This window comes from Syngnathus typhle, linkage group LG17, assembly GCF_033458585.1.
Source record: "Syngnathus typhle isolate RoL2023-S1 ecotype Sweden linkage group LG17, RoL_Styp_1.0, whole genome shotgun sequence".
Lineage (NCBI taxonomy): Eukaryota > Metazoa > Chordata > Actinopteri > Syngnathiformes > Syngnathidae > Syngnathus > Syngnathus typhle.
Genome location: NC_083754.1, coordinates 7,163,515 through 7,176,385, shown reverse-complemented (window position 1 = coordinate 7,176,385; position 12,871 = coordinate 7,163,515). Strand labels below are relative to the sequence as shown.

At 43.3% G+C, this 12,871-nt stretch overlaps 1 protein-coding gene across 1 annotated transcript in view; it reads left to right on the top strand.

Annotated features, from left to right (window-relative positions):
• The window catches only part of hs3st4 (heparan sulfate (glucosamine) 3-O-sulfotransferase 4), a 49,369-nt gene extending 43,939 nt beyond the window's left edge, over positions 1-5,430 (top strand). Inside the window, exon 2 of the mRNA XM_061304222.1 lies at positions 4,580-5,430. Coding sequence (XP_061160206.1) covers positions 4,580-5,234 — 655 coding nt within the window. The 3' untranslated portion in view covers positions 5,235-5,430. The remainder of the gene's footprint in view (positions 1-4,579) is intronic.
• Positions 5,431-12,871: the final 7,441 nt, after the last annotated feature.

Below are 12,871 nucleotides of genomic sequence, written 5' to 3'. Positions count from 1 at the left end.
GAATGCCTGTCCAAGACAGGCGGATCAAGGGAAAACGCCTACGACACGAGCAGATGAGATGAGAACCATTACAGACTAGCTGAGACAAAGATAATGATTAAGAACTGACACAAAACAGGTGAGGGAGCATTTGGAACGGAGGGGAGGTGACTAACGAAATCTAGACTGACTAACCCAGGACAGGAGAGAGAGAGATACTCAAGCGAACAAATACAGAATAGCTAAAATGAAACTGACAAAACATTTGGAATGGCCAAGTCTTGATTAGCTTGAGCTCAGAAACGAGACAAGACTCGAGTGAATAATCCCAGACTCGCTGTGATTCTAAGGAAACTAGTGTGACCTATCGTGGCGCTAGCTGAGAGAACGGTGGGGTGTTAATTGGCCTGGGATCAGGAAACCAAGACTGGTGCGACATAGGTGATAAAAAATATGGAAAAGGTATTTCTTATTTAAAAAGTCCCAGCACACAGGTGTCAACTTGGTGAGGCTTATCTGAGTGTCTAATATCTTAAATATCTTTAATGGGTATACCAAGAGGAAATATTTTTTCTCGTGTACTTGAACCCCTCCACCGGTTTGGACTGATATTATTTTATAGACCCAAACAAAACACACGAGTGCCCAGTGGATAAGCTTCAAGCTAAGATATGCTTAGAAAACACTGACAGGTGGGAAGTTCACACTCAGGTTGGAAACAAACAAAAACAAAACCCATCTGGATCCGAGCGCTCGCATCATTACTGGGCCGATCGGCGTGAACAGCGTTGCTGTTCGCCAAAAAAAGCGGCACTGTAAACTGTGACAGCAACAATGCCTCCCACTCCAAAACAGACCCAGCGTTGGCCTTTGCTCTGGCCTGTGGGCTTGCGTTCACGTGCGTGCCAAACAAGAACGCGTTCACTTGTTGAGGAATGACTCATTTGGAGTGTTTTCCTCCGTGTGCTCAGAGAAGCAATATCTCGGTGCTTATCGCAAACATGTCGCTCAATGCGCGGCCATGTCTTATTCATTGCAAACTGACCGTAGCATCCATCAGCCGATTGGCGGTGATAAATAGCCGCTTGGACGACCTCAACCATCTATTTGGCTTCCTGATGTTTGCTTTGACCCTCCTCAGAAAAACAAAATAATTGCTTACGATTCTTGTCCCGAGCCACAAATGCAGACGAGTCGATAATACACAAAAACTACAAGAGACTCAATCTCCATTATTCACTCGAAAAATCACGCTCTCTTTTTGAAAGAAAGATTCAGGACCACATTTGTCTGCTCTCATAAGCTCTGACGTCTCTCAGATTTTGCTCTCGGAGGATGCGGCAGCGGTTTTGACTGAGATTTTTTGGGGATAATTGGTCGTCTTTGACGTAGAGGACGCCAGGCTTGATCCGAACGGGTATGAAGCCAGGGCGAGCGGAGGTGTCTATTTCATCTTCCCTAATTGTGAGAGACAGTTGAGCTTCTCGGGAGGACGAACTTTTTCCGCCGCAAACAGCTCAGAACGATTAACAGTTTCTACAAATGTAAATTGGCTCTCACCTCGTTGAGCCTGAAAATTAGTCCCTGGATTCCGCAGACGCCGGAAATTGTGTTGGGATGTTGGAGTCCACGGCATTTTAAACGCTGTACTCACAAGACTCTACCGGAATACACTAACGAGATACGATATGAGATGCGGAAAACAAATATTTGAGGTAAACAGCAGATGGCGAGGAAGGCCTGTTTGGATCCATGGTTTTAGTCGCCTACCCACCCGAATGACCCGCGTCAAGCTTAGCGAGCGAAAATAGAAATCAAAACGAACCAAAACGAGGAGGTCAGCGTTTGCGGTTATTTGCCGCTGTTCCGCTCGATGCCCCCCTCCCTCCACAACTAGCTTGTTTATCGGCTTTGTGATTTCCTTGGCTGCTGACATTTCAAACGCACTTGATCCATGACTGATGATGATGATGGTGATTGCGGCGCGCCATCAAAACAAGTCTTTGGGCTTGTGTTGTCCTATAATTAAACGTATAATGTTCCGTGTTGCGCCGGATGAGGACGATCGGTTTTAATGCTTCCAAAAAGGTAACCTTGAACGATTGGACATGCTTTGCGAGATGCGCGGCACATTACCAATGAGGTCGTGTCTATGGAGTTGGAAATTGGTTGTGCCGAGGTGATTCCATTTCAACTTTTTTTTTTTTATGGCGATGGCATAGTACCTAACTGAAGTTTGCAGGAGCCCTTCTGGAAAAGATAAAAAAACAAACCTTCAGCCCGGCATTACTAGCGGAAAGTGAGGGCACCTAATGAAAGCGAATATTCTCTCTGGTCACTTTGCTATCTGCAGATTTAATTTCCCTAACACACGCCCGGAGTATGCGCGGCACCATACTGTCGAGAGACAAACACAACCCAGAGGGAAATTACCCATCAGGAAGGCAATACTGTTACTTGAGATGCAATTACCAGGCCACTTGCAAGATTCTCAGCTCGGAAACCAATGACGTGGGTGCGAGCGAAGTGGGTGGTCGATATGTCCGTAACCACATCTTATGTTTTGCTGGCTAAATTGGATTCTTTGGCGTAGAAGACTTCATTTGGAATATGTCCGCCGTGCAAATGATTGATGCGAGTATATCGTGGCAAGTGTAAGTCTGAAACAACACCCGCCCCCGCGTGTTGAGATATCACAGGCGAGCGCGAAATAAAACACAAAAGAGGAGGAAAGCTGCTCTTACAAGCACAATCACGGCAACTTTTCCTCATTTCCCAGACGTAACAGACGCCATAATTGCACTTTGCTCTGCTCATTTAGCGAGCAAACGCGACTCGCTTCGGCGTCGTTTTGAATCGCGCTTTGCAGAAAAGCTGCCGCCTTTCTGTTTGTGATCAGTTAAGTAAGAGTCATAGAGGATCTAATGGACCAATTTAGCAGTGGGACCCACAAAAGGAGCGGGGAGCGTGGAGCGTCAAGTGTAAACATTTGATAAGCTTTTCGCCGGAAGCTAACGCTACACTGTATTATTAGTTCAACTGAAATAGAAACAGCAATGACGCTGCTGCTGTTGGATTTGCCACCTGGGTGAGATGAACATTGGCAGCCATGGCAAATGGCTTTGCGTGGGATGTGTTCCTCATGTGAGGGGCGTTGCGATTTTACGACAAATAATCACCTCGAAACTCCTAATGAATGGCGGCGGACTTGAATGAGCAACAGACGTAAAGACCTGAAATGTGTACGGGGGGGTGAATAGAACTCCCTTGCACAGTGTGAGCATAGCATGCCTAATAAATGTATGACAAAACAATGCCCCTGGCGCCCCGGTATTAATGATATGCAGTCGACTCATTATTAAAGTTCCAAAACAGCTCCTGGAGTAACACAGATGGAGTCAATTAAGCAATGCGCATGCTCGCTCGACAGCCGTTTCATCTTCTTGTCTTTTATCTCCGGCGCATGACTTCATGGGTGTAATTATTTGAGCTGATACGACGCGTTGCTCAATGCAACATAATAGCGAGCGGTAATATAGTTGGGATTGCTTTGTTTGTCGTTTTTAGCTAGTCTTCGGAAGCGGACGCACACAAAAATTAGCTGAGCTGCAGGTTTGTTTGTTTGGAGCAAGTTTTGCTTGGCCACATGAAATTTGGTAGACAGGTCTATTATAAGTACCATATTTTCCAGACTATAAGGCGCACCTGAAAACCTCAAATCTTCCCAAAAGTGCGCCTTATATTCCGGTGCGCCATATATATGGACCAAATTCCGGCCCGCAGACCAAATGCCGCTCGCGACTAAATTTAAACTGACCCAAAGCATTGTGTCATAAAATCAATCATAAGTGGCCCGCTGAAGACTATGAATCATGAATCAAAAAGACTATGGATCATTATTGTGTGATTATAAAGTAATTTGTTGCATCTGAAGTTGAAACAAAAAAGATAAAATGGAGAATAATTTGATTTGAATTAAAAATCTGACATGGTGCAACCTGGCCTGTTTACTGCAGTCACAAACACCAATATCACCCTTCTTATTCAAACAACAATAAAGACAATAAAACGAACTCAATACCTCTAATAAAAAATTCATTCAACTTTCATAAAATTGTTTATTTGTTATTGTAACCTTTAACTTTAACTTTTGAAGTTTACTGATCTATCTGACCGTTTTCCTTTGTACTAAGCTTTATATGTTTATTTTGTGTGTTGTGTGATAATAACATTATTGATATATTGTTATTGTTTTCACTATTTCAAGTTATTATGTTGTGATTGTATTAATGGTGCGCCTTATAGTCCGGTGCGCCTTATATCTGGACAAAGTTTTAAAATGGGCCATTCATTGAAGGTGCGCCTTATAGTCCGGAAAATACGGTAGACCCACAAACAAATCTAGACCCCATACCCCAAAACACATGGGAAATCTACCATTTGCAATGGTACTTCAAAAAAACAACTTACTCCTGAATTCAGTATCACTTAGCAACATGGTATTTGGTAGACATGTCTATGATGGGTAAACCCACAAAATCGAAAGCATCCTTCCATATCTGTCTGCACACTAAGACGTCTCTGTCCGTTTCCTCCCCAGAGACCTGATGCCTTCAACGCTGGAGGGGCAGATCACCATGGAGAAGACCCCCAGTTACTTTGTGACCAACCAAGCCCCCAAGCGCATCCACACCATGGCCAGGGACATCAAGCTCATCATCGTGGTGCGCAATCCCGTCACCAGGGCCATTTCGGACTACACGCAGACTCTGTCCAAGAAGGCCGAGATCCCCACCTTCGAGGTTCTCGCTTTCAAAAACCGAACCCTGGGTCTGATAGATGCCTCGTGGAGCGCTTTGCGCATTGGGATATATGCACTGCACCTGGAAAGCTGGATGCAGTACTTTCCTCTTTCCCAAATGCACTTTGTCAGTGGCGAGAGGCTCATTGTGGACCCCGCGGGCGAGATGGCCAAAGTCCAGGACTTTTTGGGACTCAAGAGGATCGTCACAGACAAACACTTTTACTTCAACAAGACGAAAGGCTTCCCTTGTCTGAAGAAGCCCGAGGACAGCAGCACTCCCCGCTGCCTGGGCAAGTCCAAAGGGAGAACTCACCCCAAAATCGAGCCAGATGTGATTCGGCGACTGCACAAGTTCTATAAGCCCTTTAATATGATGTTCTACCAAATGACAGGCCAGAATTTTGAATGGGAGAAACAAGAGGAAAGCATATCTCGAGGTTCTCTGGTCTAGCGGAACCCGTCGCCACCGCCAGCCTTCTACCAACTCGACGAAACAAAAACGCTCCTCAACTGCTCCGCGGTCGAAGGGCACGCTTGGACATAATCGCGGCACTTTCCATTTGCTCCCCCTCTCAAAACTAATGATGATGATGATGGAAGATGACTACTGTACATACCAAAACATAAAATATATTTATATTTGTGAAAAAGAGATGATGTTTTTTTTTTTGTTTACAAAGGAAAATGCTGATTTTTCTTGCGTACAACTCCCACAAGTATGTGAAGTTATGCCATGGAGGTGACACTGGCTAACCCGTTAAAAAGTTCATCATCATAATAAAATGATTACCGCCGACCTCTAACGTGACAACAAAATTTGACCGTGCAGTTATTTTCGACAGGTTCCACTTCTGACCTTACCGTCAAAATGTGAGCTCTAATATTTCTGTCAACTCAAGAAATGTGGTGCAAGATGCACGGCGGTAGCTGAAGGCAAACGTCAATCGCAAAGTTAAATGTTCCACAACCTTCAGAGATTATTGTTGATGTCCCAATATCAGTATACTGATTTTGAACGATACCCCGCCTGTGGTCCAAAGAGTCACACTTTGGCTTTGGTTGGCGAATCCTATTTATTTCAAATTCTATGTGACAGACATAACTAGGTCAAGTATGATAGTACAACTTGTTTTCAAATATATCGAAATATACTGACGAAATTTTAAATTTTAATCTTAAATTAATTTACAATCATACAGTAATCCCTTGTTTATCGCGGATAATTGGTTCCGAAAACCTCCCGCGATAAGTGAAATCCACGAAGTACAGTCACCAACAACGGACCTCTAAAGGAATGTAAACGAACATCTGGAGCAATACTTCATTGTCCTAAAGGTTAGACACGTTTCCTCAGTTTAGAAGTTTTATTTTGACTTTTAAATGTTTTTTTTAATTTGGGAAAAAAAAAATCTGCGATATAGTGAAGCCGCGATAAACGAAACGTGAAGTAGCGGTTTCATGGTATTATATTTCCAACTATAAAACGACGACGACTATTACAACACATGTCGATATACTTTTGAAAGTGTCCTTACCTTTCACTTTCATTCCTTAGCACCCTAAAGGAGAACTTTCCACATATCCATTCTCTTGATATCTGTTTTGGACAAAAGAGATACAATTATTAGTTTTATGATAAGGAACAAGTCTTCTGCACATGCAACGACCTTGTTGTTTACCAATGCGTTAATGTGCACACTATTTTCGCCGCGCTCATTAGCGGCGCCCATATTAAATAAGAACACTGACGTATCATGAGCATTAGCCGATAATTGGAGTCTCTCTACGTGGTTGACATTAGCATACAGATGACTGTGAGCGGCGAAGATGTGTTGCCGCCCTCGTCGCATTGCGCGCTAAGCTGCTAATTGCTAATTCTCCTCCATGGAGATGCTCAGAAAATGATGAGAATGTAGGCAGATCGGCTAGTGACATTTTCAGTTAAAAAAAAAAGAAAATTGAATGAATAAATACATTATGGTAGCATTTTATTGTTCTAGTCCAGGGGTGTCAAACTCATTTTTTTCGCGGGCCGCATTGTAGTCATAGCTTCTTTTTCGGAGGGCCATTATGACTATCAATCCAAATAAATGTATGAGCACTTTATATTATATAGTACAGTAAAAGCTACAAAACAAACTGACAAATAACTCGTTTTCGAATCAGATGAGTAAAAACTGGTCAAATATTTAAAGCAAAAGATATTAAAAGTGAAGACAATTTGCAATTCAAGTAATGACATGAATTTGATGCACAATTTGTCTTCGCGGGCCACATAAAATTATGTGGCGGTCCGTATCCGGCCCCCGGGCCTTGGGTTTGACATCTGTGTTCTAGTCCAATTTACAAAATGAATTAAAATAAAAAAATATTTTATCTTTAGAAATGACTGATGGGAACATATTAAAATTTGTCTTGATTTCTGCGATGCCTTTAACCCGGTCGACGTATCCATCACAATTACGATACAAATTGCACAAAATGGTGATGAGAAACTTTTATTCCGTGCAGCAAAGGCTCATTTTCAAATTGTATGCTTGTTTTATAATCAAAATAATATTTCATAACCAAGTGCTTTGTATAGGAAAAGTAATCATTCGTTTGGCAAATGGCCGCACATTTTGTAATTCATCCCATTTCAATGAGCCTAGCCACTCGCTTATTAAAAAAAAAAAAAGGAGCGGAAAAATTATTTCTTTCACAAACCTATCTATTCATTCTCAAGGGTACACAACTATTTTCCAACATGGAAATAATAGCAAACTCCTGCCAACTGCCTCGTGCTTCACCTCGTGGTCCTCCCGACGTGGCGGCAACGCGTGAGGTTGAAGAACGTCACAGATGAGCCCCGCCAACGTTTGTTAACAAACATCTGCTGCCATGCTCTCCTCTGTCGTTAGAGATTAATGGCTTGTTAAATAAGCTGCCGCCGCTGCTGTCGGAACATTGGCAATGTCAGGGAGTGTTTGACGTCAAGAAGAAAAAAAAAACACAAAGAAGAAACGCACCAAGGTTGCTACCTAGCCATCGGCGGAAGCCAAATTTGATGTTTTCTAAGACACTTTAGTTATAAAAAGCGCTAACCAATGAGCAGAAATGTGGATGAACTGGAACAGAAAGGTACGACCTCTACCAAGGCTCATTAATTCTCATTTGGATTTGCTCCAAATTACACGTCAGTGATGCTAACCTTCTGCATGCGCCACAAGTTTGCCTTTAAAGACTCCAGGATTTTTCATAGAATCTTTCAAAGGACAATGACCTTGTACATGACCCGTGCTGACACATTGAAAAAAAAAAATATGAAATTACAATAGAGATGTGCTAATTTAAGTGACCAGAGTATGCCAAAAGAGATTTAATAAAAATAATTCAGATTTTATGACGACTTGGATAAAATGTAATTTTTCTTCGCAAAATGAAAATTCATATCTGGTCTTGTAAAATATTTTATTCAATATTTTTAAAAAAAAGTACAATAATTGTAAATGTATTTTTTTTTTGTAAATGTACAAAATGAAAAAAATATCTAATTGTTTTGCTTGAAAAATTGTACTATTCTCACAAACCAAAAGAGTTTAATTATTGTCATAATTCCTCTCACCAAACATTCACCACCAATTTTTCTAAATGCAGAAAAAACTGGGTGCTGGAAAACAAAAAAAATCTTGAAAGAACCAAGAAGAACACCACTCTTCTTTATCTTTATTATTATTTTAATTACGTTACATAACTAGTTGAGCGCGTCTGGACTTTCCTCACTGGAGACAATCGATACGTCTGCAGAGTCAATAAATAAGCCTGCCACAGATCACTGGTTGCCACGGCGATGATGCATGGCTCCGTTAATCCCGCCTGTTGGGCGGCCAAGGATGGCTGGACGTTCGCTGCTCTCTGCGGAGCACTTCGTCACCCCGGGAAGGAAAGCCAGCACCACCGCCGCCATCAAGGCAAGTCCCACGCTGCCCTTTGCGCCGCTAACCTTGAGCACTTCGCAGCTTTCCCAAAAGTCAATGTCAAACTTGGAGGCATGTACTGTTCTCTCAAACTGGGTTTTCAATAGAGGAAAAAAAAGTATCAAATCGGTTTTCATTTTATTTGCACATATAGAAATATACCAAAAAAAAAAATAATAATAGGTCTGGGTTCCGAAGGTATTAATTGAAGACCTTTGCTCGAACCTTTTAAATAAGTCCAAAAAATTCCTCCTACTCAGCCGTTTGTTTTAAAAAAAAAAGTCAGTCGTTTATAATTCATCCACGAATATGCACTTATTTACATTGCCGTAGCCACTCGCATTGGGGAGCTCAATCTTTGATCCCAATCTGTCAATAACACACACCCGCGCGCACACACATACCCGCTACCTCCTACTCGTTTGTTTCTCAGCCAGAGTGCTGTGATCCATCCTGCGAGAGTTACAAAGCATGAAAGGCATGCTAAGTTGTCCTTGAACTGCTCCTCCCGGCGGGGATCGCACGGCGTTATGTGGCTCATCGGCGGCCCCGGCACGCCGTTAAAGACAACGCCCCGTGATGGATGAACGGCACCCGCTCGTCAAACCCTCGCCGTCCCCCCCCCTGCCGTGGCGCCTCAACTCGCGTTTGCCATTTGTGACAATGACAAGCAGAAGTAGGTGCGACGATAAACACGATAAAACGACTGAGTCCGATTCATCGGTTCATCAATCACTAGAATCGGAGGCGGCATGCATGCTTAGTTCCAACTTAAATCTGGAAAGACGTCAATACAATTTAAACGCAATCTTCCTTTCATTCAATTTGATGCATTTTCTCCGCCATCGACTTTTGTCGGTAGCAAAAGTTTGACCGAGTGTGGGGGCGGATTGCCACAGGGGCTCTTTGCGTCTGTGTGTGTGCGTGTGTGTGTAGCTGCAGTTCCTGCAGCAACAACAGCGATGCCAAACTGCTGGAGGACCGGAGCCGCACTCCCACACCCAGCTGGTGAGGGGTTGGGGGTGGAGGGGTAGTGGAAGGAAGCTGCATGAGCGCCAGCTTGCTTTGGCAGCCCGTGAAGTTGCTCATTTCCTAATGGACTTCTGCACCGACATCAAATATTTGTATGTTTGCAGCGAGCCATGTGTGAACACAAAGCAAACTCGAAAAGAGTTGTTGTTTTAATAACAGGCACCTGCCAGGAATTATTCAATACACACAGATCCTTGCCTGGGACTCATTTCTTTCTTATTTATGTTTTTTATTTTTGTGCCAAAAGCATAAACGAGAGCAGTTGCCATGGCCCACTGGAATGCTTCAACTCCACCACTCGGGTGTAAAAGTCTCCCGTCAGCCAATTCATTTCCACTAAGCGCCTTGTTTGTGCGTGGCAAAATATCCGCCATCTCCATTGTTGCGACGGCGATAATAACGCAAAACGTCTTCCGACGGCTTCCCGCGTCGACCCGATCACTGTCATCAACTTGAGTGAGTCATCATTTGAACGGTGGCAAATGTCTCTTTGCACCTGAAGAGAGCTCGTCTGCTTCATTTTCCCGTCTACGCATGCATGAAAAGTATACTTGGGAAAGACACGAGAACTACTTTTGTCCAAAACCGCCATAATTGCTCAAAACGGGAACGGAGGTGGACTCGAGCCGCCGGCAATGCAAAAACAAGGACGCAACATGGCGGCCGGCCTTGCACACAAAAGCGGCGCTAGCGTATTTGTGTTGTTTACAAGGTTTGCTAATTCGCCCGCCCTACCTTCCGCTAATTAACGAGCCGGCGTCTCTTTGTTTAACGCAGGTAGCGCGAGCTGTTTACACGTACGCGTTGCACAAAAGATGCTTTTAAAAAGAAATATGACAGCCAGCGTGGCCCGGCGCTCGCAGCTATCTAATCACCAATTAAACAGTAATCACGGAGAGACGAGCGCATTGATACTGGAAACCAATAAATTAGGCATACATAATTAATGCCTGCATTAGGAAGCAGAAGATTGCAAACGGCTTCTCAAACTGTGCGAATGGCTTTAGTGCGGTATCGAAACATTAATCTCGCTCCATCGACGTTTTTTAGGTGATATAAGAGCACGGACGGAGTCAGAGGCGACATCTTTCTCAATCGCGTTGCGACCCGGAAAACGCTTACGGAGAAACCATGGACTTTTAATGACGAGCAAAAGGCTCAAAGCAAAAGTAGGGAAGTTTTAATTATATTTGCTCCGCTGCACCACCTGCAGGCACAACGTGTAAATGAATTTGAAGGCCATGTCAGGAATATAAATGAATGAGAGTAAATAACAACACACCAGTGAGACAAGGAGATGCAAATTCAACTTCTAGAAGGTAATCGCTGCCGAGGGCGGCTGATGTGTATGGGCCACAATTTCATTTTTTTTTTTTCTTATCACCGAATCAAAAGTGGCTGCTCCAGGCCAATTATCGTATGGTTTCATTTCCACCAGTCATGACTTTAAAATATGTTCTTACACTACTCGAGCGATACGGCTATAATTCCATAAATTACCGCTTAGCATCCAGCATGCTAATGCGCTATTAGAACAAACTGCAAAAGTGCGTCGGGGTTAATGCACCTAATTCAATGTACAACTTTGCGTACGTGCATTTCTATCTCCTTATATACATCTATAGATACGAAATTTTATTCCCGGCCCGGAGGGAGAATGTTTGCTATGCCATAATTTATAGATTGCGAATCAGATCAAGGTCTTGCGTGTCTCTTAATTGCGCAAGCCGACTACATTATCATTTTAAATAGCCCGGCACGTCTGTTTGGATCAGCTCTTTAGTGCGACCGATACCTCGACGTGCGGTACATTTGACACTAGCGAGGGCGACGTCAATACGAGGAATACAAATGAGGAGCCGCGGCGGACACAATGGAACGCGTGGCTGGCGATAACATCATTAGCGCCACTGCAGAATGGCTAATAAGCAGCACAAGCCCAAGAAAAGCCATAAAAAAACAGAAGGATCTTCTAATCTGATGGATTCATTTCAGGAGAGGAAAAATAAGGGCTTCTCTAGCTTTGGGTGTTTTTTGTTTGGCTCCTTGAGGGCCGGACTCCCGCGGGTGCTTGATTGTCCGTGGCACCTTGCAAACCAACACATAGCTTTTGTCCATACGCACATAAAGCATTCCGACAGATGAGACGGAGGCGCGGGAAGAAAAAGCTGGAGGATAGCGGTCCTCAAAGTGGGTACAAGCTGGGGGCCAGAGAGACAAGTGTGAGGGAATGTCATGAATCTCAAGTTTGCGCCATTTCAAATGGAGACGCTACAGCTTTTCCAATGCATTTAAAGAGACCAAACTTTTTCTGCAATTTCTTTTTATTTTTTTAATTTTGAGCACCGAAATTTCACTGGGGAGGGACGAGAGAAGAATCCTAAAGTCGTGATGCTAAGCGAGTGTTGCACAATAGATCTTTTTGGTCGTCACGTTAACAACTTGTAACGGCGGCGAGGAGTTCGTTCGAGTTACAAAATCGAAGAGCCCCCCCCCCCAAAACAAAGGTCAGTGAAAGAAGAATCTGTCTCGGCTCGTCTGTCATCAAGCAGTCTCTTTCATCACACCTTTTCTCTGGTAACAGATTGTAAAGATGTTCCAACAGTAGAGAACAACTTCAGCTATAGCGCTTTTATGGCTTCACTAACAACCGGCCAGGGAGCCAGGACCCAAAATGCACGTTTCAAAGTACAAAACAACAAGCCGGCATCCAAATGAGCAGACAACTCTAAAGCCAAAAAGTTTGGGCTGAAGTTTAATTAAAAAAATCCAGCACAGAAGCAAACTATCAGCATGCGGCGAGATCATTATAGCAGTTAGTTTACACAATTAAAAGAGCAAAATTGCCTATTAAATTCACTGAGTAATAAATGACTGCTCAGGTGTGCACATCCAAAAACACTAACAAAAACACTAACTAAACGCATTGTTTACTTGAACAACCACATACAGTAGCTTATCCTTTCAGACCACTAGCTAATGCTAAATAGCATCTACTGTACATTATGCAACATCGTCCTTTAGGGTCAGTGCGTCAACACAAATAAAAATAAAATTGTATCTTCTGTAACACACGACTAATATAAGTGCCGTACTGATG